Consider the following 27,999-nt stretch of genomic DNA (forward strand, 5'->3'; position numbering starts at 1 on the left):
CAGCAGGTGATTAGGAAGGGCTGATGTCTTACAACATTGTTTTTTGCTGGTATGAGATTGTGCTTCAGGTCCAATCACACAGAGTTCATATCTATTCTGTAAACACACACACTCGCGCACACACACATTGTGCCTAGACCCAGAGGTCACCTTTGCATTCGTTACATAAGGCACTGATTTAAATTCAGTCTATGAGAACAAACATAAAGATAAAACATCAACAAGGGAAAATAGTTTATATTATTACTTAATAACATGCGTATTTGTATTAGAATTACTAAGAAAAATGTTCTAACAGTTTAAAATGAAAGTAACGATGTACAGCAGTTTAAGCTCCAGCGCTGAGAAACCAATGATCCACTGAGTAATGCTCACATTAACTTAAACAGCTCTCCATGCTTAACAGTAAAGCAAAGCCAAAATAAACAGGAAGTTATGGCCAGGCTACTGCAGGTTATCCAACACAAACCATCACACTTATTGAGTGGAGTCACATAATCAGGGCAGAAGCAGGAATTACTGAGTCAGAATTTAGAAACCAGTTATTTTTCAGCTCTTGCTGATGACGGAGGAGATCCACAATTAACGTTCAGAATGAGAAATCCTCTAAGCACACTGATTTAGTCATGCTACACAAATTAAAATTATTGTATACATGTGAACTTTTAAAAAGTACAACATGAGTTCTTTGTCATGAAGTCCATGTTAGTCCCATTTCTCTGTCCAAACCAACCGACTAAGATGATGTCCCCAAAAGAATCGGAGCATTCCTGAATTTTCCCAGAGTGGGACTCAAGAATCATTATTTGTTGAGTCGCCGCCTCTGACTGAAGTTCCAGTTCCAAAAAGAGTCATTATAGTGTAGTGGGCTGACCTCTGCCTGCAAACACATAAAAGGACGTGTGCTTTATATAAAAGGTAGACCCTAGGAGATTTGGTCCACTTTGGGACTGTTGGAAGCAGTGTTGATGCAGTAAATCAGCTTAAATCAGAAGATAGACCTCACACACTAGTGTTGGGGTGTGTGCTGCAAGAATCTGGCGATATGATATATATCACAATACAGGGAAGATGATATACTATGTTACGATACTAAAATTCAGATGATATTTGCCATTTTTAAGACTGAATTAAAAAACTCAGGTTTTATCACAAGATCTTGTTTCGATAGAATGAAGGCGGTAAATTCCTGCTGCCAACTGGTAGTCTGAGTTTAAACTTGCACCACACAAAAGAAACAGTAAATGTTTGTAAAGTCTCAATAAAAACCGACAAACTGCTTTTAAACACAGATTCAGTATCACAACATGAAATACCGTCATACTTCAGAGCATCGATATTTTCTTACTAATAAACCTGGCCATCACCGTGCAAGTCACCAACAGCCATCTACTAATTTAACATCCATGGAAGGAAACCTACAGACTCACAAGTAGGAGAAAAAAAGGTTTCTCCCCTTCTAGACAACTGACAACTTCCTGTGAGCATCAGGTCGTCTCTTCAACCGTCTCCTTCAGAGGCCAGTTGGGTCACAAACTTAATAGCTGCTTCTTAACAACAACAGGAGTAACATGTATCTGTGATTGTGGTGAAAAACGTGAGAATGTTTCTCACCCCGAGATGCGATGTAGCACTCATAGCAGCTCAGCTGTCCGTTGCGAATCCGTACATCCGTCCCTGTAGTGGCGTCGCCCAGCTGCCCGTTGCAAGCTCCACACTGAGACAAAACCCGGTCCACAAACATTCAGCATACAGGAAAACGTTTCAGACGTCCATCATGGTTTGAGTCTTTTTAGATAAACTGCACACAAAACTAACATGATGTCATAATAATGTCATAAAAGCACACATTACTGTTTTTGTAACATTTTATGCTATTCCTTTAAAATTGGGTTTCAGTGATTGTGTAGGTAGAAACTTTACCAGCTTGCAGCCCTCTGCTGACCAGAAAGCACACTTAACCATTTTGTGGAGCAGGTAGGTGCACTAAGAGGAGGTCTCTCTACCTGCTCGATGGCTGTTAGCCGTTTGCTCTGCCAGTAGCCAATATAAAAGCTAGCAGTTAGCATTATCAGTTCACTGACTGTCAATGAAAAAAAAACACGAAGAAGAAAAAGAAGTTTGCTTTTTTGTTGGCATCATGGCGTAGCCTAGAAGTCAAAGTAACAGAGCCTTGTCTTTGGAGGCAAAGCAAAGAGCAAAACCTCAATGACAACATCTGTGCGACCAACATTCATCCGAAGAAGCTGAAGGCGGCTACGGAATCACGGACTGATGGTGACCCTGCTTTGCTGCCACGGGACTTGTAAGAAATATTATTTTTCTTATCCAACATTGAGGACCTTTTTACTTTGTGGTTTATCAACTGGCTTGTGTTAGCATTAGCTTGTTGTTAGCACTAGCTACAGCAAGTGGCAGCAGTGTTGTTTATGACAGTTGTAAATCTGCTTTAACCAGTAGGAGGGAGAAGCAGGAATCTGTTCAGTGTCAGAAATTTATACAATTTCTCATGTCCAAACTGTATATTTAAGTAACTCTTGCCACTACTTTGAATGTTTTGTCCATTTTTGTATGTGTGCGTGCTGCTAACACACCTTAAAACACTGAACGTGGAAGAAGAGCCCGAGCGTATCGATGATCATAGCAGCTCCTTTTCCCAGAGGTTTGGAACAGCCGGAGCACAGCCGCCTCCCGCTAACACACCTCCACAAAAACAGCAGGAAAACCGAACGTGTTCAAACCAAAGGTCTGCCTTCCCTCTTTTACATTGCTGTTTATATCTGAGGTTAGCATCGTTACCTGCTGGGTGACGGGGGCTGGGGTGTTGGAGGGGAGGAGGGCTGATTACTTGTTACAGCATCATGTGATCCTGATCTGAGGAACAGAATTTAGACAAACACACCAGCATGTTTGTTACCGTAAAACCTGAAAAATGTCCCGATGGGCATCATTTGGGTCTTTTATGTAAAGTATGGATAGAAATCTGTTCCCTGCTCTTTCTACTTTTATCAGTGAGATCTCTGTGGACAGCACCCCCAATTTCTTCTACACTATGTAGGTATTCAGTTCAGTTGAACAACACTCTGGCGCATGTGGACCTACACACACCTTTTAACACTCTGACTCTGGTTCAGCTGAGGGTTTCGGTCCAGAGAAGCGGTTTTCCACAGTTCCTGTTTCTTCGAAGATTCTCCATCACAAGACGAATCTATTTAAAAACATCATAAAAATATAATATTAGACTCATGACTAATTTGGCTGTAAATGGAAACACGTGGACATCTCCTGAATGTCTGTAAAAATATCAGCTTCACACTCACCCTGAAAAAAATGAAGCTTTGACGAATGCTGATCCTCGTTACCGGTGAGAATTTTTCTCCCATTCTGCTGTGGCGTCACAGTTCCTCCTGCTGTTTTGTTGTTGTTTTCTGAGAAAGCCGTCCTTGTGTGTTCAGACTGCAGCAAACCAGAGGGACTAAGAGGTGCAACAGTCTCCTCGAGAATCCGCCTCTCCTGGAACGGTTGTAGCAAACAAAAATAAAAACATGGTCCTGACCAGCTTAGCATGTCTGGAGGTTTGAGATTATCCAATATAAATGAATCAGACTGTCCGTGGGAGTTCCTGCCTCTTCATTGTGTTTCCTCTCCTCTTCCTCCACCTCCTGCTGCGCCTTCTCCCATTCCTTCTTCAGCTTCTCTTGTTCTTTCTCGTACTGTTCCTGAAGAGAAACACCGCTCACGTGACCCAGAGACCACACATGAACATGACATCCACATCTATAGACACACCCAGTCCAGCGTGTGCTGCTGGTCTTCTCCAAAGCTTTTGCAGCACCCACACGCCTATACACCACAGTACCTGTAGGAGGTGCTCATGCTCCTGCTGCCACATTTCCAAGCGTTTACGCTCCTCGTTGGGGTCCCAGACCCAGTGATTAACACGTTTAGCCAAGTTCAACATGGGGGTCTCAATCTACCCAGACCCAACCAACCAACCAACACACACACACACACACACACACACACACACACACACACACACACACACACACACACACACACACACACACACACACACACACACACACACACACACACACGAACCAAAAGGACAGAAAAAGAGGAAAGGTGAGGACAAAGTCTCACTACAGCAACTACAGTGACCACTGGAGACAAAAGGTCAGGACAGGGTCGTATCTGAAGATGAAGGAGGAACAGGAAGAAGGAGCTGGAGAAGCACTAAGATACTCACAGACACACTGCTTTCCTCGACATTTTCTAGGGAACAGGACAGAAAGAGAAAATGTTGCGGAAGAAAAGACAGCAGAAAATATGCACGCAGAGTATTTTAGGAGTATGAATGAAGATTAAGTTTACCTGTGATGGTGGGGGAATAATCCTCAATACTGCTGGGTGATTCTGCTGGCAGAGCACTCTCCTGGTCTGCTGCGGTCCCATCCTGAGGGATGAGTTTTCAAATAAATTAATTAAATATGATAAAAAGCACTGAAATCTGTGCGAACCATTGAACTGAACTGAGCCACTCTGTGCTGCAGGCGTTCGCTGGTTTCTGCTCTTGTATGTGGATACTATCAGGGCGGAGATTCAAAGTGAGTTTCAGGTATGAAGAGTGAAACTATTCCAATGTTTTTTTCTTGGCATTATAAAAAGCCTCACATGGCTGGTTCTCGACTTACTTTAGTTGGTAAACTCTGATGTTTAGTCTGTCATTTTGTGAGGTATTTAAAAGACCGACTTCACTGAGAAACCGTTTTTTAATTGTTATTTTTTAAATCCAATCTGTCACTCTGAGTTTCACATGCAGGCTTAAAGTGAAAATACTCTTCTACCTTTATTTCCTGCATTTGCTTCAGATAGAAAACAGACGATAAAACTCTCGGATTAGAAAAGCCACTCAGAGTTACGTCACACTGTAAATTAGCATTCATGGACTCATCCATCTTGGCTGACGACCAGGAAGGCTGTTGTTGATTTAGCGTTCAGGAAACAGGAGAGCATGTTTCAGGCACTGGAAGCTAACCGTTAGCATTTGCTCCCCCACTACACAGCAGAACTCCTTCAGGCTTGTGTTATTTGTGGAGGTAAAACATCACTGTTGCAGAACAAACAGTCATGTTGCTGCTATCCAATCAGAGGTGAGATTTCAGAATATCAGGAAATAAGACTCCAAATCCTGCTGTTTTCTGCTCCCCTCTGCTCTTGAGTTCCTGAATCAAGAGCGCCAGATCTCACAAGGCATTCATTCATACTAGAGACCACTAGCCTAGAACTCTAGACAGACCGTGGCAGATTTTGCTTCTCAGGCCAGTCTAACAAAGCTCCATTAGATCCTCAGCAGCCCTCAACAGTCATGTGCCTGATCAATCAGAGAGCTCTACTGGTTTGGTGGGCAGGATGTTACAGTGAAACAAAGATGGTGGCAACTCATGTGAGATGGCATTGGCATCAACTTTGGCCTATTTGGACTTGGGCCTTTCTTTGAGTCAAGAGCAGACAGAGGTACTTAAGCCCTTAACTTAGGAAATGATGTGTTTGTGTCTTCTTCTACAGCGTATGGTGGCCTGCCTCGCTAACTGACCTAGTGGTGAGTATGACTTGTTGTTCTTTGTCCAATTGCATGCAGAGACTATTTGAAAGACAACCGTGAATCCTGCCCCACAAATGGGCTCTGTCTACGGCTCGTGGCCAGTCTACATACTCACATATTTAGGTAGACTGAAAGCATCAGCACAGAACGGTTTACTCGCGAGAATCACTGCACTCAAGTGCTCACTGGGAGAGTCGCAGCGAAGCCGCTTCTCTGCCGTGCTCCTCTTGGGCCAACCTCCTCGCGCGATCACACGATCGCTCGACACTTCAAAGGTTACGGTTTGTTTATGCAATCCGCCATTATACCAAAATGAAGGAAATCATGTTATCGTTGTTTGATGTCATATGATGTTCCTCTCCATTGCAAGGAATAAAGCCATGAAAACACACCGCTGCACTTCTGGAACGATGCTGCGAGTAAACAAGCCATTAGGTCACATGTAAGCTTCATATATATGAAATTGCATCGCTGCAATACTTTTATTTTGAAAATTAGTGGGGATTTTACACTGAAACTGTAAGTGATTTCCTGTCTAGCCCTATGTTAACTGTCCCAGAAGTGGCTCGTGGCAAAAACAGAGCCCGATCCTACCCTTCGAGGTGTGGTGCGCTGCTTCTGGGATGCATCTGAAAATTGCTGCGTCGCAGCTGCTTTGTGACGCTGCATAGACTATAATGGAGTCTATTTGAGGCAGTGGCGTTCTGCTGCCGTTCCACACCGCTGATGCTTCCAGTGTGCAGTAGGGGTGAGAGACACTGCCACTGTATTGAAAACAACAAGTGAACTTGGCCTTTAAAGTGAAGGGCATAATTATATATTGTGTTTATTAAATGTGCTTTTCGTGTTGTAATGAGGAATTATGGGGAGGGGGTAGGAGCTTCAGGACCATAAACTGATGCCAACTTGAGTAGAATTAGAAGTCGACTTTACTCCTATTTTAATACATTTGCAGTGATCTTTAGCAGGAATGAATGCCTTGTAGTCGTACTCTGGGGTAAAAAGCTCTGTTCTACCTGTTTAAGGGCGGAGAATTCAGCCGGAGTGGCAAAACACGGCAGGGTGCAGGAAATTGGGGTAGAAGATCATTTTCATGTTCAGCCTGCATGAAAAACTCTGATTATGATCAGAAAAAAATGTTTTTTCAGTGGAGCTGACCTTTAACAGAAAGCTAAAACACACATTACACGGCAAAACGAGAGTTGAGTGAATTACCGGTCCTTTGCTCTGGATCTCTGGATGAAGCGGCTCCATGTGAGTCTGTGTGAGTTCTGTCACTATTGTGGTTGTGACGATACAGTTGCGTCCTCCAATCAGGGAGCTGATGGCAGAGCCTGTAAACGATGCTGATTTTTCTGTCTGTGGAGGCGCTGGCTGCTCCGTGGTGTTTGTTTTTTCCTCAGCCGGCTCTGGACAAACATCTTCCTCTGTCTGTTTGGAGGAAACATCTTTGTTTTCCTGCAGCGAGACCAGAAGGGAAGGGAAATCCTCCGTCGCCTCTCCTTTTACTTGCACCAACCCATCCACCTGAACAGGATGCAGGCAGAGGCAGCGTGTTACCTTACCCCCATCTAAAACAAGCAAACCAACTCATGCACACTTTAAAATGAATTAAAAGGTAGAACGTAGAATATCATCATTTGTGCTATACCTCACATGTACCAAAAATAGGAGTACACACATTAACAGATGATTAAATTTGATTATAATTAAAATTCTCACTACTACTACTGCCCCCGTAATCCAACCCCAGATAAACAGCTAAAAATGGATGAATGGATAATTACATTTCAGTATACCATAAATATAAACCGTCAATTAAAAAGGTCATAACTTATAGATGCGTATTGCATTCAGCCACAAAAAAAGCTGTTTTTCCAAATTAACAAGATAATTTTTACAGATATAAATAAATAAAAAAATCCTTCTGCAGTGATGATGTTCTTTTGGCTAATAGAGGAACTCAAACATGTCTTGTTTGTTGTTTAATTCCCGTTGTTTTGGGATTGAGACGCTGTGTGAAATAGCTACTCTTAATCTGAACTAGATAGGCAGGAACGATAATTCAGCTCTGGAATATCTCGTCTGTCCAGCCGTCTGAGAGAGGGTGGGCGGGGTTGAGAAAAACTTCTGAATGTAGCCGCATTGGCATGGCTGGTCAGGCTAGAAACACCAAACCATTTTTAATTTTTCCAATGAAAATTATCTTGTCAATTTTTATTTTTTGTGGCTGTTTCCGTAATATCTAAATCCAAAATAGTTTCAAGATCTAAATTTCATCAAACACAAATATTAAAAACTATTAATTACTGTTTTAATTTTCTTTATTGTTTTTAAGATTTATCTTACTAAACCCAACTTAGCCAACTTGGTCTTTAAACAGCCAAAAAGAGCACACGTCACCCCTCTGTTCTTTGAGCTCCACTGGCTACCGCTAGCAGCAAGCATCAAATTCAAATTGCTAACACTAGCATACAAAGTCCGAGATGGTACGGCTCCCATCTACCTGAATCCTCTTGCAAAGGCTTACGTCTCGGCCCGGCCACTCCGGTCATCTCAGGATGGTCGGCTAGTAGTGCCTACACCACGCTCAGGACAATCCAGACTCTTCTCATGCATCGTTCCACAAATGTGGAATGACCTTCCAAGCACTACCAGAACAGGAGCTTCCTTTTCAGTTTTCAAGAAACTCCTGAAGACCCTGCTCTTCAGAGAGCATCTTCTAAACTAGCACCCTCCCTGCACCTGTCCCCCCTCTCTACTGTCCACTCCTTGTTCCCTCCTCTCCATGACTGATGTCAAGTTGTTGTTGTTAGCCTCAAGGGCAAAATGCCAATTATCACTCGTAAGTCGCTTTGGACAAAAGCGTCTGCTAAATACATAAACATAAACATAAATAGCTTTTTACTTAAGAAGGTGAACATGAGCTCAGGTATGCAGATCGGTTTGATTTGGACCTTCACCTTGATGGGTTTGTGTCCAGAGAACGTGCTCCTGGGCTGGCAGAAAGGCTTGGCCACCAGCAGGGGGAGGGGTCTGGAGGGCACAGGCGAAGGGGGGTGGAGTGACACTGTTTGTACGTTCTGAGGGGGAGCGTCTTTGGTCTGAGGTTGTGCCTCTTCTGTAATCAGCTGTTCCTGATGAGCAGGTGGCGACTCTGTTGGCAGCTTCTGAAGTTGTCCCAACCCCAGAGGAACATCCTGTGTGTTTGTTTCTGTCAGGACAGAACCGTTCGGTGCTGGGGAGTGGTTGGGGATGGCACGTGACTTCTCCTGTTCAGAGATTACATCTGTCTCTATGTATTCAGGTTGTGTTTGTCTCTGGTTTGTTGCAACAGCTGAGTTTGGTTTGTGCAGGTGTTCCTGCTTCTCTGCATCACTAACAGGGGATGTTAGTTTGCGCTCCTCCTCTTCTTCTCGGTTTTGCTCCTGTTTAGTTTTAGCGGTGGATCTGGGAAGTTTCAGGCTGTCGAGTGTTGCGTCGCTGATGGTGAAGCGGAGAGCATAACGCTGTAAAACCAAGGCTGCCTCCTCTGGAGTTGCTGCATTTCGATAAGCTTCACAGAGCTCAGCTTCTCTGCGCTCCCTAGAAGAGCGGAGCAGGTAAACAGACACAACGCAAGTGGTGAGGTTGTTATTCCTGTGTTTCAGCCATTATTCTGAAACACTACAGTCCCATAATGAAAGGAAACGATAAAAATTGCCTCATTCTTACTTCTCCTCCACAATCTCTTTGTAAGTCTTGATGTTTTTCCTCTTATTGCTGTCACCTTCCTCATCCTTCATCCTTTTCTCCATTTGTTTCCTCTCCTCCTCTTTTTTGATTAGCTCCTGTGAAGCGCTCCGGCGGCGAGTCTTCCAGCGTGCCAGGTCCTGTTGTGGGTTCACAGGTTATTTAAAGGTGAATGATGTAAGAATGACCCCCTGTGGTTAAATACAGTTACTGCAGTCTAGTTTACTAACAAAAAAGTGACTTTTTCACTCCTGTTCTGAGAGCTTCATGGCTGTTGCCAGTTACGGATCAGCACCAAACGATTCTAGATGAGTGAAGTAGAGTCATTCACAGTAAATTAGTAAGTAGATAAATACTTTTTACTGTAATATTGGGTTGTTGGTAATTGAAAAAGTAGCTTGAGATATTTTTAGAGTCGACAATTCTTTTCTAATTCATTGTTAGCATTGTTTGCTAATTGCTAGCCTCTAGCCTATAGATGCCGTGGCTTGTTTGGGATAAAATAAATAACTTCTGAGTCACTCCTGTTTACTGGCTTCAGTTCTTTAAATAACTCTGAAGCTTTTTGCTGGCTGGAGTGGAATTAAAAATGCCAATGTAGCGGCGTTATCTGGTGCAGACTTGGTAACCCCTCTTGGGATTTTTAAATTACACTCCCCTCATTAGCTGGCTAAGAAGGAAATCTGTTTCAATGTAACCTTCACTCCAACATGAGATATTACAGTTTTGTGATTATTCCGCTGTTAATGTTGTACTTATTGTACCTTTAACTAAAAACAAAAATGACCTCATACAATTTAAACAAGCTCCTTACATCTTGCCAGTGGTCCTCGTCTTCTCGAAAGCTGTTGTACTGTTCGTGCATGCGTTCATATCGGCTCAGTGAGGGTAAGTGTCCCAGCTCTTCATCGTTACCCATGTCCCCCATGCTCACACTCCTGGAAAACAAAAGACCATTAATATACCACTGGTCCTGTCTACTTTAGAGAAACTGCTTATAGTGTTTGTTTCAAATGTGTGCTATAACAAAAATAAATAACACATAATCCACGATGCAACTGCAACACATCAAAAATAATAAAAACCTTGGTCTCAAACCTTAAGGTAGTAAATAAACATTTCACTTAAGGTATTCACAATAGCATAAACCTACATGTGAAAATCTTATCTGTCATTCCTGTGTGTGTGTGTGTGTGTGTGTGTGCGTGCGTGCGTGTGTGTACACAAAAACATTTACTAACAAAATTAATTTTAAAAAGTAACATTGTCATGTTGCGGGTGTGGATGACGGCGGACCATGTGTGGTGGAGCAGATCAGGAGGCAGGAATGCAAGCACGGATGAAATAAAAATGGTTTTAATGGCAGCGCGGGAACGACAGAACAAAACAACGCTGACAACAAACAACGATCCGACAAAGACTCGAACAAGGGAGGTATAAATACTCAGGGAAACAATCAGGAACACCTGGGTGGATTAACACGGGGCAGGTGAGAACAATAAAGACTAATCAGGCAGGGGAGAGACACAGTCAGGGAGGCAGGGGCAGATTGTGACAAATATAACACAATAAGTCAAGCACATTCATGCAGGACAACTTCCAGTTTTTAAAAAATAAAAATGTACTTAAATTACAGCATGACAAGTTCTAAGAAGCGCAATAAAAACATAATGAATAAAAACACAGAGCATCGTGTGTGTGTGTGGGTGTGGGGGGGGGGGGGGTCTGACATGTGGCATGCATACAGGACCATGCAGAAGCTGACTGAACACTTACTCGTTGTCTAATTGAAAAGCCACCCTTCTGCTCACCCTAAAACAACAGCAGAATCACGTGAGTAAAGATAAATAGCACATCTCATTTCTAAGGTGTGACCGTCGAGTTCAAATTCATCCGTAGGAACGAGGGAAAGAATAAATGAGACAGAAAAAACTGGCAGGTCTACTGTCCTGTCTAGGAGGAGCAGAAAGACTTCTCACATCATTGGAGGTAGATTGTTCTCCAGCCAAAACGGTTTCTTTTCTGGCTTCACGTCCACTTTTTCCATATGCACCCCACAGAGCTGAGCAGGAGGAGGACTGGGAGGAGGAGGCACAAGTGAAGGAGTAGGAGGAAGTTTGGTGACCCCACTGGCAGCAGGGTCAGGAACATTCATCACATCTCCCTTTTCTTGCTCTTCCCCCTCCTTCCTCGCCCTCAACCCGCTACACGTAGGACTGGTTGGGACTTGGGAGGGCGGAGCCTGATGTTCTGCTGCCACGGTAACAAGGCTGCTGAAACAACGATCCAATGAGAAGGCTAGGATTAACAAGAAATACACTTAGAGAGTAAATCAAAACCACCTCACAAGAGAACTGCAGCTGATCTGTTCTGCTGTGAGAGCATGGAGGATAATCCTGAGCAGAATCTGTTCTCTCAGACGTTTACAAACCAGATTCTCTATTTCCCAAGTTCCCGGGATGAAGCTGGAATTTAGAAAACAAATTCATGATCCAACAGGAAGATCAGATTTTTAGTAAATGCATCAAGGCTGCCTTAGATTTGTCAGTTTTTATTTTGTGCTCTTAAACTTATCAGCAGCTTATTTAGTAATACTTTGAACACTCTCAGAAACTAATATTAAAGCAGAGACGTGTTCAGCTGGTACGCTGCATGACCTAGATCCTGTTATATAAGCCACACAGCAGATTTATTAAAAATGTGATTTTTATCCTCAGGCTAGTCAACAAGCATGCAGGATATTTATACGTGCTTGGTTTCAATGACTTAATTTTCCTTCCAACTAATGCAAGATTACGCTGTGTTGTTCATACAAATGAATGAAGTAATTATGAACATATTTCATATTTAATATAATTTAGGTGAGCTAACCCTTAAAGCTGTTAATAATTGAAAGAAGATCTGCAGCAGTTTGTGAGTGGCTCTGATTTACACCAAAACCCCAAAAGTTTCACACTCAGCTGGAACTCAGCCAACGTCGAGCCAAACAAAGCCAAAGTTAGTCCCCGAAGAATTAGTTTAAACATCCAAGCACAACCTGAGCGAGCCGTGTTAGAAACTACAGCAAGGATTAGACAGAAACGTTCACATTTATAAACCCACAACCAGGATTCCTGGTAACCAAAGAGCAGAAAACACCAGCGAGGACAGAACCGGCTCTACAACAGCAGGAAAACCAAGTGAAGTTAGTGCTTTAGTAGCTGACACACACCGCACCAGTGAATACCTCTCTCTGTCTGTGTGTTGGGTGAGTTTGGGTCTGCTGAGTGGCTCCTTGGCTGCACTCGCCGGGCTCATGCTGTATTTGACTGATCCAGGTGTGGGCAGGAACTGACTGAAGCACTGATTCGATCTGATCGCACTTGTTTTTTGAAACGATTTGGTCTTACGAGCCATCATGTCATCTTTCTCCAGGTCAGGCTCATTTTCGTCATTCTTCTCCTCCAGATGCTGCTGTGGTGTTTCCATGGGAACTCTGGGATGCTGATGATCCACTCTAATGAGGAAAACTATCACTTAACACCAAGTAGGAAAACCTCAACAAAGCTAAACAACTCTGAGCTTGTTAGCGGCATCAGCAGCAGGAAAAGTCAAATCTCAGCCCACCTGACATTCAGTTCCCTGCTTCTCTGTACTTCCTTTTTGCTACGTGGAGCAGCATCCGTGGCTAGCTCTGCTTGTGTGGAGCGCTTTGAGCCCGGCAGCGGCAGGAAACGCTGGTGACTCACTGTAGCAGCTGCTGGTTTCTGAAAAACACCTGTCCTCCTTGCCATCATGTCATCTTTCTGAAGATCTGGGATCCTCTCCTCTTCCTCTTCATCCTCCTCCTCCTCGGCCTCTACTCTCTGTTCATACTGAGCAAAACGAGCATCAACTTCAGCAGCGGAAAGGTTGGCTCGGAGGGTCCAGGGTTGGAGATCCAAAAAGGTTGAGGTGCTTTGACTGGGCTCAGCGTCATCTACGAAGCTGCTAAAGCATTGTTGTCAAAAAATGAATAAATAAAAAATAGGGATGGGTCAAAATGACCATTAACTATGATTATTGTGAAAAACATGCAGAAAACGTGCCACCAGAGTGCAGAAAACAGAATGCAAAGGAGATTTGAGAGAAAATCTTTCATTTTCACATCTAGAAAATCTAAAAAAAACAACTAAATTTAATCCTCAAAGCAAGAACTAAAGAGCAAAAGCATTGCAAAAATATGAAAAAGATGCATTTCTTATTCCCTCCTCAATGGGGAATACATTTAGCTTAAAACAAACAAATACAATTATCAGGTGGAGGTATTTAATGAGTCTAATGCTTGTTAGCCAATGATAATTTACAGGAAATAGGCACTAAACTATAGATCTGACGGTTCATGCTCCACACCAAAGCAGCACTGATATGCTTATAAAAACACAAATTCATTATTCGTTTCAAATAAAAAAGTCACATTATTGTTGTTTAAAAAAGGTGCATTTTGTTAAATTAAGTCACTATAAGTTAAATATTTTCTGCTCTCTGAGGGCCTTCGATTTGTAAAGGTTGCTTAAAATCTGCCTAATTAATATTTAATTAGGTAAAACAGAAATCATTTGTTACTAAATATTTACATGAAAGAAGACTGACTTTAACTAGAAGCAAATCAGTGCAACAGAGACTTGCTTTCAGACTCTATGATGAAGAAACTAAATCGTAGCAGCTTGAAATGTTAAGAAATAAAGCGACAGAAAAGGGTTTCATTGCTCCTCAGCCCAGACTAATGCAGGCCCCTTTGGCTCTGAGCCACGGCTCTATGATGTTTTGCGTTTGGCCTCGTCCGTACCTGCGTTCTCGCTCTGACAGCTGGGAGCCCAGGGCCATGGCTACGGTTGCCTTGGAAAGGAGTCGTCTAAGCAACTCTGTCTCCTCCCCTTCACTTGTCATGACACTGTCTATAGGCTGCTCGATCTCAGTCACGCCCCCAAAGGTCACAACTTTGCTGTGACCTTGTCCAGCCTTTGCTGATCTGCTGAAAGGGCTCCTATATTTTCGCAGACAGGCCTGACACACTGGGGCTGGCCCATCCTCGCTGCAAACCCAGCCTCACAAATAAAGACAGGCCCGCAGGCAAACGCACACACAACCACGGCAGCAGCGAAAGAGCAAGAAAAAAACAGGGAAAATAAATCATGAGAAAGGGGATCAGACTGTGGAAACAAAAGGATGAGGTTGAAATGCTGAGTGAGACAGGAAGTATGGGTGGACAGAACGGGACAAAGCATGGGGTTGTCTAATTGGATCACTTTAACACACAAGAACACACTTAGCATTTTATCTAGGATACTGTAGGTAGCCACATTTTCCTACTCACTGCTGCTCCTCTGAGCACACAAAACACTCTTTATCCTGTTTCTCATGTCCTCATGACATCAGCACAGGAAAAAACAAAGCTCAAGCAGTGCTCGCAGCCAACCGTCGCCTCTTTTTTGTCTTTTTTAGTCTCACACACACACACACACACACACACACACACACACACACACACACACACACACACACACACACACACACACACACACACACACACACACACACACACACACACACACAAGCCAATTCCCTGCTCAGTTTCAATGCCAGTCACATAAGAATTAAGACAACTGGAGCTCGTGATATACTAGAATAAACTAGCAGAGTGAGAACTTCATAGAAAAAAAAGCATATTAATTTTTTGGGGTAAACTAATAATTAATGACCTAAATATTTGAATAATGTAAAAACAGATTAAATGATTGAGAGCTTTGTTGCTTCTTTACGCTGGGAGGGATCTGCTAACAGCACACAGAAAGACCCTCCGCTGAGGCCTGGGATATTCTGTGCTGCCGTTCCACAAACAAAGCAAATAACTGATTATTTAGAAAAGGAATAAACAGAATAATTACCAGGTTTAAAAAAAATCTTAACTCATATCCTTTATATTACCTACTAAGGATGTGAGAAAATAACAATACACGTAAATATCAAGATATTTTGTTTTATGATACTGATTCAACATTTTAAAAAAGTGTGTTGTTATTGAGAATTTACATGAAAACATTTAATTCATTTCTTTTGTGTGGTGCAATTCAAACTCCGACTGCTAGGTGGCAGTAGTTTTTTCCACATTCACAGACGGAACAACAAGATCCCACAATAACACTGGGTGTGGAGTGAAAGTGCCAGGCCCGAGTTTCCGAGTAAAATTTAGTCTTAAAACTAGCAAATATCGTTGCGCTTTTAGTATCGCAATATATTACATCGTCTCATCGGTACTGTGACATTTATCGTCCCGTATTGCCAGATTCTTGTTAATACACAGGCCTTCTGCCTACTGCCTTTGGAAACATAATGCTATTGTTGCACTAAAAAAACTGTGAAGGCTGAAAGCCGTTACAATGAATCTACAGAACAAGCTGAGTTTTGACTGCAAACACGATCATGGAACACTCACCCCTTCCCTCAAATACCTTCCCTGAGATGCTTCTGCTGGTACCAAAAAGCAGCGATTCTGGACAAACCAAGACACGCTAAACACCAGTCACTGTTTTCTAGGTCCAAGCATCTTTTGTTGCCCGTGACTTTATGGAGTTTTTCTTTTTGGAACTCTGGTAGTCTGTCCTAAAGTTAAAGTGGAAGCAGCCGGCTGTTTCTCCTTCTCTGATATTAGTGAGCGGAGAACCTCTCACACCTGTAAGGTTCTGTTGCTAAGTACGTGTAGCTGGGTGGTCCAATGGTTATTGGTAGAGGTTTTCAGACAAATGCGAGAGAGCTACTTAAGAAATTTTTGTTTAGCTTTTAAATTTCCACAATATATCTATAGCTGTAGTATGTTAGAATGTTGTTAAAAATAAAATACAAAACAAAAGTTTTAAGCCTATTTGTTTCCCAGGTTTGCTTTAACAGCTTTAAGTGTTTCCAAAGAAAACATCTTAAATAGTTTTAATTTTCTAGGACAAGAGCAGTCCGGTGTTAGTGAATTTTAAGAAAATGCTCACGATTTTACGTGTTGGTATGCAGACGATTTCAGCCAGTGTGGGAATGTCAGACCTAACAAGTCAACTGAAATAAAGTCTTAAATCCCCCTTTTGTATGAGAGCTTGCTTTCACTAGAGTAGAATACAACTACTACTGAAGCACACACACACACACACACACACACACACACACACACACACACACACACACACACACACACACACACACACCATTGCATCAGCTGCCAATCATGCCTCAGACTAGGGCTGAACGATCCATGCCTTTCTGATCAAAATTATGATTTCAGATAACGCGATTGTCGTCAAAGCCGGCAGCCGTCGGCGAAACTGTAGCTACAAAAACAGGTAAACAAAACTGTTTCTGTGTTTAAAAAAGAACGAAAGCATGGAATTAGAACCACGACACAGTAAGAACACACCTAAGATGTCGTCAAAGCTGCACTTGTGACCCAGGGTGTTGTGTTAACTATGAGGCGTATTCATCTGAAAGCAATTCTCACTTTTAGTTTTCATATTAGAGTAATAGTTTTTAATGTCTTGATGGTATGATGTAATTTCCTGTCACGTTGACAAACGTTACTGTACATTGTGAATATTTTGCTGAAGCTTGATGTGAAGAAAATTGTGAATCAAACTGAAATGAGTTTCTTTCAGAAAATCCCAATTGAATATTTTCCTAAAATCGTTCAGCCCACGCTGACAACGTCTAACTGCAAGTGCTGCATGTGTGCTCGGAACGAGAGTTTGGCACCTTGGTTCAGTCATCTTGAGTCTCTCCCACTTCTGCAAATCAGCCGGGCTCATGGAAGACGGCACAAAGCTCACCGGTCCTTCCCTGTGAGGGAGAGGTCTGCTCTGAGCCCGCCTACGAGCCAGGTCATCCGTCTGCTTATTAGGAATGGCTTCATCCATCCTTTCTTTTCCCACATCCTCTTCTTCCCCCCCTTCCTTTAGGAAGGGGTTGCCTTTGCGAGTTATGATGTCAGAGACAGCTTCCTTCTCCCTGTCCAAGTACAGAGGCCCAACAGACGCATCATGTGGCAAAAATTATCCAGCAGAGTGTAGCGTTTACACGTCAACCCACAACAGCAGATGACAGAGCGAGAAAATTACAAATGAGTCACATGAACTGGAAATGAAAGCAGCACACAGCTAACCTGGTCTCCTCCTCCTGCAGAGTTCGCTGTGAGGCTCGTCTGATTCGCTCCCAGCGCTCTCGGTCTTTGCTGGTACACACTGGAGGAGGGAGGAACTGATGAACCTTGGAGACAACGGGGATGTGATGAACTCGTCTGGATGCCAAGTCATCCTTATGTACATCTGGAACTTTCCGCTTCTCCATTTCTTCCTCTCCCTCTGAGGAGGAGTCCCACGCAGAACTTTGAGAGTTCAAAAAGTCGTTTTCAGAGCGAAGGATGATGTTTGGGGATGGGGGCTTCACTTCTTTATCCTCTGATGTGGGAGGGCTGGGGTTGTAGACGGGACGGCATGGCAAGGTAACATTTAGAGGATTATAGGTCTATGGCACCATTCATTTTACACAAGCAGTCATTGAAGAGGTAATTAGCCAGTCTTCAGATGCATCATTAGCTCCAACAGAAAAGGGGCTTAAACAATCCAAAGCTCATTCCTGTAGCATTCATGTCCGCTGAAACCCGCCACGCTACATGCCACTAACCACCTCAGCGGTGCCTTTGTCCCCACATCACCAGAATAGGACGCTACAAACCTGATCATAAAGACACCAGAAGCCAGTCCATAGCATCAGTAAAGCATAAACCACTCATTAGCCAGCACAACATCTTGTTAGTGAAAACAAACCAAAGTGCCAACCACCACAGCAGCTGTAGCAGCGCTCATGCCCGTCCACGCTGACCTGATGTAGCGAACAGCAGCAGGTAGAACTTTAATTCCTGCCTTCTCCAACTTCTGCATCCTCCTCCTCTCCGACCCACCCACGTCCTCTACCTGTTTTACTTTGTTTCTATTGTTTTCAGGTGCCCAAGAGACAGTCTTGGGGGTTTTATGGTGCGGTCCCACTCTTTTGCCTTGTTCCTGGGTGGCTTGAGGGTGACTGAGGAATGATGTGTAATTGTAGGGACAGATTACCTCGTCTTTCTTTTCTCAGACAAAAACAAACTATGAAGCCGACATTCAGTTGTTTATGTTGTGGTAATTATTACCTGCGTTGTTCTACTTCTTCTGTATGCTGTTTTCGTCGCGGCGCGGGGACATAGGAGCTGGCGTTGGTTCGGTTTGGAAGGAACTGGTTGAAGGGAATGGAGCATCTTGATTCGCTTTTGGCAGTCCGTCTGGCCAACATATCGTCCTTTCTTACATCTGGCTTCCTGTTGGATGCATCGGCCTCCGAGTCGCTGCCTCGCCCTGAGCGATGACAGAGTCACTTAACTCAACAGAAACAGATTAAACTAACAACAGAAAATATACAAGGCTCCCTTTACATCCACCCATAACACACACTATAGAAATAGATGTGGAGGAAACACATCAGATGTGTCTGTGTGATGAAGCTCCCACATTTTAGGGACTTAAAGCAACACTAAAGAGTTTTTAACACTTTAAGCTATTGCTTTCAAACTGGTTTGTGGTACTTGATCCATAAACTTGATTAGCTTCACACTAGACAGCCCTCTGTAGCCCCTGCTGACCAGAAACTGCACTTAAAGACCAAGTTCACTGAGATACTGTTTTTTTCTTGTTATTTTTCAAATACAATTGTTCACTGTGATGTTTCACATGCAAGCTATATGTGAAAATAGTCTTCTACCCCCATTTTCTGCATTACCTGCTGACAGAAAATAGACGGGGAAACTCGGATTAGAAAAGCCAGTGACATTAGCACGTCATAATCTGTTAGCCTTAGCTCATTGTTAGCGCTAGCTATGGCTTACAACAGGCAGCTGTAATTCCCCTTACAACCAGTAGAAGCAGCAAGCTTATTAACCCTCCACTGTCTTTATGGGTGACCCCGCAAGGAAAGTTTACCATTGTGCAGGATTGATGGTCAACTTTCCTCGCGGGGTCACACCCATTCGGACAGTGGGGGGGGTTAAGTGTTGCTTTAAATATGGTAAAAATGAGTTTCTTACTAAAGAGAAGGAAAAGAATCCCCCAACAAACTGAAAAGTATCTGTACTCTAGTTTTTCTCAACCAGGCTGAGCCATGTACGTTAACAAAACTGCCTGCCTAATTATTTATACAAGCTGTATCAAATGAAGGGATGAAGAAAGGATCTTGTTCACAGCTTCATACTGAAAGCGTTTGTAAATGTTTCTGTTCAGATAAAACCATAAGTACATTTATGGAAAATGCATTTCCAGGCAGATAAAAGTAGGATTAAGAGCTTTTTATTCATCACATTTAGTTTGTAATAACCTACTTGCTTTAGGGCCAACAGCAACTGTAGGCATTGAGGCTTTTTCTAGCTTTGACACTTACGGTATTTATTTTCTATACATTTATTCTCCCTATAAAAGAAGATGATGATGCCTTAGGCCTAACACACAGCAAAGGTACACTAACTTGTCCCAGGTCTAAATCTCTAGTGACTTAGACTGGCATTTAAGGCACAGCACACACAAAAACGCCCAAACTTTCACACACATACATGCGGGCGCACACACAATTATGTTCAGCTGTTGTCTACACTCCGATGCGTCATTCGATACCAGGCTTAACAATAGCTCATCTATTTTTCACTAATTTGATTGTATTTATAGGCATAGTTCACCATTTTTGAACTTTGAATTCTTGAGAGGAACATCACCACGAACCCCAAATTTAATGGACAGCACAAACACTTGAAGTCTGTCTAAATCAGGTAAAAACAAGAATTTCTGAGAACCAACCATCTCCAATGACTCGATTGACAACATCAGGAGAAGGACTGTGCTGTGAGCGAGAACCGAAGGAATCCAGGCTGCAAAAGCAGAAAAGGAACGCACCAGAATGCATTTAGACATTTCAAACCAGAAACTAAATCCACACACGATCGTTTGACTCAAATAACTTGGTTTAGACAAGGATATTAATAATAGTTCAGTGTGTGTGTGTGTAGCCACATATTTAGTTTTACCATGTGCTGATCGATGTCTCACCTGTCCAAAGAGTTGTCTCTAGTGTGTCTTGGTGGAGAGAGAGATTCACTCCTCTCTGAGTCCCAGCAGTCGTAGCCACTGTCTCGAACACTGCGCTGTTGAGGACTGTCCGCTCCGTCTTCATTTTCCTGCACACAAATATTATATAAACGGTCTAAAGTAAAAACCAGAAAGAAGGATGCTACTACTACTCCGTTACTTGGATTTTTAAACATTTGTTATTGGCTTGTGTAAGAATCAGTTGCTTTAATGATCTTAATTAATGTAATGTTTATGCTGTAGCTAAAGCAGACATATCTGTCCTACATGTACACTCCTACGTCACAATAAAGACAGGAAGGCTTACAGATCCTGCACTTCCCCCCAACTATCTGCAATCTTGTTTGTCTCCAGAATTATTTTCCTTTTCTTTGTTGCTTCTGCTTATGGTTCCTTTTTTATTTTCCACGCATGAATTCTGAACAAGAACCAGAGGTTTGGGTCTGGACAGCTGCTCTTTGCACATAGTCAGCAAGAGGAGAGTACCCAGGAGAGGCGTGCTGTTCATGAAAAATGCTCTCAGAAGGTAAACACAGTGAGTAAAGGGACTGGAAAGAGCTACCATAATATGAAACTGTCACATCCAATTTGACACATTCAAAAGCAGTCAGTGAAATGTCTGGTCTGACTGATCCAGAGATCCGCAGTCCTGCCGTTCACTCACCACCTTCATCTGAGCAAGAAGCCCCTCAAACTCCTTGAGGTTGAGAGTAGGGCCGCTGTAAGAGGGGCAGCCACTGGCAGCCTTCCCCAGCCAGAACACCGTGTTCAACACCTGGCAGACACAGACATCAGGTTTGGTTCATAAAAGGTAATAAGAGAAACAGAAGGGAAGGAAAAGCAACTTACATTTTTTAATTTGCGGTTGCAGTCAGAGTCCCTAATAAGGATAATACGTGTTATTTATGCAGCAACAAGTCATATGTGCAGATTCACACGTAACAGCCTATTTACTTGAGGTTAGCACATATGGAAGTGTTCTGCAAGTCCCCCGGGTCAAACAGCTGGGAGCCCTTCAGGCCTAGCTCCTCACAGCCTCGAAGGAAGACCGACAGATTGTCCTAGAAGAAACGGCAGGGGCCCGCAGACGGAGGGGGGTTATTATCACGGGGGTGGAGGGGGCTTAAAGAGCTGACTAGAGAGTGTCTTCTTACCAGCCCAGCTATGGGGGTGGGCAGTCTATTGATCTTCTTGACCAGCCCTGGCTTGATTGCAGTCAGTAGCCTATGTGGAGGAGAAGATGGGTGGAGATTTATGGAGTCTCGGGGTATTTGTGTGTGTTGTTGCTACATCAGACATCAGAAACCGAAGCAGGTGAGGCGGTGGACTCACTCGCATAACAGGATACCGTTCTCCAGTGCGCTGCGGAAGTCTTTGTCTCCAAAGCTCTTCCCTGTTACAGCCTGAGGACAGACAGGAAGAAGCAGATGTTACAGAAGTGACCTGGAAGCAGGAGGGATGGCCAACAGTCACCGCCTGGATATTTTTAAATAAAAACAAGGCAACATTCAAAACAGCCTCAGAGCTCAGAGTGGTTAAATCTGGCCCATCGCTAAAGTGTGTTATTTAGTTCTGCCTTTGAGAAGGATTCATATTTTAACTGATATTTAGATCAGTTATTTAACAAATTATGCACTGATCTCTCTAAACGAGATAACTTACCCATGAAAAGCAAATGAGGTCAAGTTCCACATAGTTTTGTTGTTAGATATTTAATAAACTAATAATATGAAAAGTCTCCATTGTTCTCGAGTCTAGAAACCATCTCTAGAATGTAACGCTGTGAATTACAGTGAGAGAACAACCTGCTCCTTCCCTGGTCGCCCTTCCCCCCCAACATTTTGTTTCTGCAACGACAAATTAAACAGATTCCAGGTCAGCGACACACTGCTCTGTGTCCTCATTCCAGTCTTCTCCAAATGCCACCACAAGTGACAATCTTCTCAATCCTCTCACCTGGACTACAGGTAGGGTTTTACCCCATGGAGACGGGGGATGAGGAGAAAATCGGCCAGAATCCAAACTCAGACACAGAAGGAGAAAAGTTTGTTTTGCAACCAGCAGCCAAGAGAAGAGGAGAAGGTTGAGTGATGCTTTTTAGATTTCTAATCCCGATTAGCACAGATAACAGTTAGCACTCGAACAGGCATATACTCCAAATCTGCTGCTCATTAACAACGAGGTTTGACTAATATGGGTTTTTAAAAGCTGGTGCCAATCATTTAGAAAGCAGGACAGCAGATAAACGATGGAGGCTCAGGGGAGGGTATTAATAACTAAAACTATTTGTAAAATTTGCTCATCTAGCCAAACCATTGGTACGTGCCAGTCTGATTTAAGAACGCGTTCATGTGTGACTCAGAATGATTTAGTTGTTTCAGAGATATTATTTTAGCATTCATCTTAAAGTCTCTGCAGCCTTAAAGGAAAATAAACACTCATATCACCAATGAAAAGAAAAGTCTGTTGTTATGTTACATAAGTGATGTCCAGATGTTTCCCATTGGCATGTCCTCTTCCCTCTTGTCTTTCTTCACACACACACACACACACACACACACACACACACACACACACACACACACACACACACACACACACACACACACACACAAATTCTGTTATAATTATGTGTTTAACTACATGTCAAAGACATCAATCAAACCGAGACTAAATCTTCCTTACGTTACAGATATTCATTCATTCTGAAGGCTAAAACTGACATTAAACTGCATTATTTTGTGCTCGTCTAGATCTTTGAAACATTTACAGCCTGATCATGCATTATTAAATCACAGAAGAGAGTACTGTGTTTAGGCGAAGGACTGGTATTTTTGTTTTCAGTAGGAAGGTGATGTAGACAGTAGGTGGACGATCTGGATGACTGGTTGAAGCGTGCTTAAGGTAAAATGCAACACATAAACACTTACTGGCGTCACGGTTTTTGGTGCAGAGACTACAATTGTAAAAAGAAGATAATTATGTAATACGCTAAAGGTATGGAGGAAGCCATGTGTGCTAAATAAGCTGGGCTAGAGGCCTTTAAGGTTTTTCCGTTCCAGTAATTTGAGCTGCCTTAGCCAGCGTGGAGACTGGGTGAATGGCAGCAGCAGCAGCAGCTACCTAGTGTGTGTGTGTGTGTGTGTGTGTGTGTGTGTGTGTGTGTGTGTGTGTGTGTGTGTGTGTGTGTGTGTGTGTGTGTGTGTGTGTGTGTGTGTGTGTGTGTGTGTGTGTGTGTGTGTGGAGGATGTGAACAACAGCACTAATTCAGAAATGAAAAACGAAGAGTCCAAAATCTCCCAAGTTCAAGACTAGCTCCAGCGTGTCTTAAAGTGAAAGAGCCCTGAAACGACTCATTCTGGAAGGTACTGAAACTGTCAAGAATAAAACTGCTGAAATAGTTTTACATGAGAGGGATTTAGTGCAAAGAACTTCATAAAAATGTTTTGTATCGACATTAGAACCATTATAACAAGAAAAAAAGTCACAACATGTCTCGTCTAACACTGTTTAAAATCTAGTTAAGCTAGTTTATACAGACACTGATAAACTGAATTATTGTGATACTGAATCAACATTTAAAAGTGTATCGACTGTTTTTATTTTACTATTCAATTAATGTTTTCTCCCAGTATGTGTAACCACAAAAACTACCTAGACAGGAGCGGGACATCCCTCCACCCACACATTCACTCTCATGCAGACACAGCTGGCAGTCTGGCATGACTGGAGTTAATCCTACTAAAACAGCTGTGACATTTGGCACACACACACACACACACACACACACACACACACACACACACACACACACACACACACACACACACACACACACACACACTTGTTATACAGTTATTCTGTGAGTCTGACTTTAGCTTTTGTCATGTGGCAGGTGTTTAAAGCTAGAGGTTGATTGCTATCACAAAAACAATAATTTGCTCATCTTCAACATGTTAATCATCCATTTTATTTGATATTTTAAGAATTCTTTAAAACATTTTAATCCTGCGTGTTCTTGTCTATAAACAGATTGGCTGTTCTAAATTTATTTCCTGCCCAGATTATTTGGAGATGTTCAGCCTGCCCCATCAAAACACCTGAGAGCCCTCCAGTATTATGTTTCTATAGTGACCGGTGTCATCCTACCGGGGTGTGTCCAACATTCGGTGCTGAGTGATATGTGCGGGTGTCTGTGCACTTTGCATACTTTATAGAAATGACCTCGACACACTTGGTTAAGTCAGAGAACCACCCCCACCTGTGAGTGGATATAAATACACCACAAGAAATAACCAAAGCCTAACCAGACTGAAAATAACCAGAGAAAAAGAGTTAGGAAGATGACAAAGCCAAGACACAGCCTGAGATTAGGATTTAGGAGGTCAGCACTAACCCAGAGTAAACAGTCGTCACCACTGATAAAACTCTTCTTGGTGCAGACCATGCACACATGGGAATATCCTCCCCCATCCATTTATGATAAAGAACTTGGGTCCACACCCCCTTGTTTTCTGCAAAAACATCCAGTGCTTTGTGAAGCACAGTCATAGGCATGCCAAGCCTGTAGGTGGCAGTAGTCTTTGCCAAAAAACACTCTTTGGAATAACTAAGTGATAAGCAATAACTGCCTTTAAAGTTGCACTTTACTAGTGGTCTTCTACAAACATATTGAATTGCCTCTGTGTATGAAATGTGCTATATAAATAAAGCTGCCCTGTCTTCTAGCGCAGTAACTGAACTTGTAAAAACAAGCAAGTGTAAACCAAGCCCCCACAATGCGGGACAGAAATTGAGGCCAATGCGGAAGTGAAATAAATTGCAGTTCCACCCTCATCCACTAGGGGCTGGTGTCAGAAGCATTGAGTCCCATGTTAAAAATACCAATTTCACAGCAGAAATAAACATGTTTACAGCCTGGTACCAAAACATGTTTTTGGTTTAAATGATCTAGTTTACACTCATGACAACTCTGAGGGGGGTGAATTTTTTTCTCACTCTTCTGTTTAAGTGTATTAAAAGCCTAAAATTCTGTATAATTAATGAGCATCAGACCCACGTGACCACAGAGCTAGCTCCGTGGAAAGGCCTCAGTAGAGCCTCGGTCTGGCCTGGAAACTGCTCCGGGATTTTGAGTCTCTGTGTGTGTATTCTGTTTTGGATATTTTTTGTGCAATTGTTGGACAAAATGACTTCATGTGGCATTAATTGCACTAATAGAGCATCCAAGGAGTCTCCACTTCATTTTTTTCGGTAAGTAAAATTATATTTATGTATTTTAGGTCACTGCCAAGCTGAGCTTAGATTTTAACATGTACTGTTTAACCATGAAATTTAAATGTAATAGGGTAAAACCCAGTGCATTTAACATAATGCTGCACTTTAGAAAATGGGTTGAAATATAACATGTTGGTGGAGCTGGGCTCCGACTATCGGCTCGTGGAGCTCTCAGGGGATCGATGTTTTCCACCCGTTACTCCACCTCCCCGCATCTCGGCGCATCTCTGTCTGATCGTGGCTTCTGTCTGCTGTGTGGGCTGCCGGCTTGTGGAGCTCTGGGATGGAAACCTTTCCACCCGGTTCTCCCCAGCGGCAGCTCTGCGCATCTCAGATCGCAGCAGCGCTTGTCTGCCGTGCGGCTGCCGGCTTGTGGAGCTTTCGGGAGACCTCTGTGTTCCACCCGGTTTTGCCCAGCGGTCAGCCCGGCGTATCTCTGACTCAGAAGCTCTGGTGTTGTGCACAATTAACTCCGGTTGTAGCTAGGTTGCTACCTCCGTTAACTTAGCTCCCACCTCAGCGTTAGCTTTGGGTTAGCTTCAGGTTAGCTTGTAGCTAGTTCGACCGGGTGTCATCAGCTGATCCCAGCCTTACAGCCCCACCTTCAGCTCCACCTCTCTTCCCTTTTGTGGAATTGTCTGGGCTTGACGGAACCTGTGACACGGTCAAAATGGCGGTGGTGGCCACCTCCCATTTTTCTTCAAAAACATGTTATTGGAGCCTATGGAAACCCATTGTCCATATATGTATATGTTGATGGTGTAAACACAGGTCGCACACAAGATGTCACGCTTTTTTGTTATTGGTAGTGACGTCTCAAAACCTAAATCCCCAGTTATTTACACCCACATGCAAATTCGGACAAAGGAGAATTCACAAATCTCCACTTAGGTCTAAGTTTTTGAAATAATAATTTTTTTAACTATATATCTTCTCTTTGGTGTGGATGACATGCCTAACCATAGAAAATATCTTTGTTTTGCCGGATACCAGGTTATAAGTGTACAGGATCTAAAATCAGTCCATGTCCCAGAAAATCTTAGCTCTCAGCAGACAGGTTTGGGTCATATTTAGGAGGAACTGAATGAGAGTATGAAAACAGTGTGATCAACATCTGGATTGTTGAAAGCCCTGCAGCAGGAGCCACTCTCTTAAACAGACAACGTTAAAATCATGCTCAGGATTTTCAGGCTTTGCAATTTCAAAAAAAAAATGTTTATTTCGGTGTTTAAGACCTTATCATTCAACTGAGTCTTTTAAACAATTTCAGTTCTGTTCTGAGCTTTCCTGTCCAGAGTGTGGCTGCAAGAATTAGCACAAGATTTTAGCCAAAAGGACATAATCTGGTTTATTTGTAGTGATGTGATGGGAGAATAAATGGGTCATAACAGCAGCTCCGCGGGCAAATCATGATTCACCACTAAGGCTTATAAAGGGAGCCGTTTTAGCCAAGCAGATGATGGTGGGAGCCATGCAGTAAACCTCAAATGATAATCTCGCCCGATGCGATCAAACGCTGGGACAGCGTAGCATCTCTTGATACTGGCCCGATTTTATTGCTATGGCAACCGGAATCAGCTAGCTAGCTCCTTTAAGACGGGGGCGTCAATGGTGAACAAACTAACAGACCAGATCAAAACGTTATCCGTTTAATTATTGCTTGAAAGTTCCCACATTGACAGCGTTTAATTAAGAACTAAGTGGAAACTTTTGAAAAGCAGCAGAGCCGTTGTCCCAGACGGTAACCCGACACAGCAGTCCCCCGAAACAGGTGACGGTGAACCGGACTGGGTATTTATATCTCCTGTCACAATAAGCGACGCAATGGCCCACATCCCCAATTTACTGCAGCAGCAGGGCCCCAGAGCGTCTCCAAAATAGTCCTTTCACTCACCTCTACCCACTTCTGTGCCTCCTGGCAGGCTGCTGGCTCGGGATGGCTCGGTTCCATCGGCTTCTGCTCCCGCGGCGGGGCACCCGGGGAATTTCCACATGCGGGACTAGCCATCAGCTGGCGAGCCGTCCGACCAGCACCGGAGTAAAGACAGGTGATGATATGAGGTACAACGCCTCCTCCAGAAGTCTCCGCTCCACGCTCTCGGTCCGTTATCCGCCTAGTCCTCAGCCAAACAGCTGCACGCACAGGCGACGTAGCTCCCTCGTGCTCCCCGCGAGCCCTGCTCTAACCGTGGCGCAGAGACCGAGGAGTAGCTTCTCGCGACTGTG

The 27,999-nt window shown here is 43.2% G+C and overlaps 1 protein-coding gene across 7 annotated transcripts; it reads right to left on the reverse strand.

The window, feature by feature from the left end:
• Positions 1–629: 629 nt before the first annotated feature.
• LOC107395701 (LIM and calponin homology domains-containing protein 1) lies at positions 630–27,997 on the reverse strand. 7 transcript variants are annotated; one of them, XM_015975135.3, is made up of 31 exons: positions 27,668–27,997; positions 21,829–21,899; positions 21,651–21,720; positions 21,451–21,557; positions 21,346–21,376; positions 21,161–21,271; positions 20,458–20,585; positions 20,209–20,279; positions 18,522–18,723; positions 18,215–18,412; positions 17,496–17,804; positions 17,090–17,341; positions 14,148–14,393; positions 12,947–13,306; positions 12,567–12,836; positions 11,320–11,613; positions 11,117–11,152; positions 10,155–10,278; positions 9,323–9,480; positions 8,572–9,193; positions 6,824–7,135; positions 4,378–4,459; positions 4,253–4,278; positions 3,860–3,973; positions 3,627–3,719; positions 3,321–3,513; positions 3,109–3,208; positions 2,800–2,874; positions 2,595–2,703; positions 1,615–1,717; positions 630–880 (listed from the first exon to the last, which is right to left on the reverse strand). In XM_015975135.3, the coding sequence occupies exons 1-31, from the start codon at positions 27,779–27,781 to the stop codon at positions 855–857; spliced, it is 5,007 nt and encodes a 1,668-aa protein (XP_015830621.3). In that variant the 5' UTR covers positions 27,782–27,997; the 3' UTR covers positions 630–854. The 7 variants fall into 7 exon arrangements, with proteins under 7 accessions (XP_015830621.3, XP_015830620.3, XP_015830619.3 ...); XM_015975134.3 differs by having other exon boundaries at positions 11,320–11,610; positions 12,947–13,309; XM_015975133.3 differs by having other exon boundaries at positions 12,947–13,309.
• Between the last annotated feature and the right edge of the window lie 2 nt (positions 27,998–27,999).

This window comes from Nothobranchius furzeri, chromosome 7, assembly GCF_043380555.1.
Source record: "Nothobranchius furzeri strain GRZ-AD chromosome 7, NfurGRZ-RIMD1, whole genome shotgun sequence".
Taxonomy (NCBI): domain Eukaryota; kingdom Metazoa; phylum Chordata; class Actinopteri; order Cyprinodontiformes; family Nothobranchiidae; genus Nothobranchius; species Nothobranchius furzeri.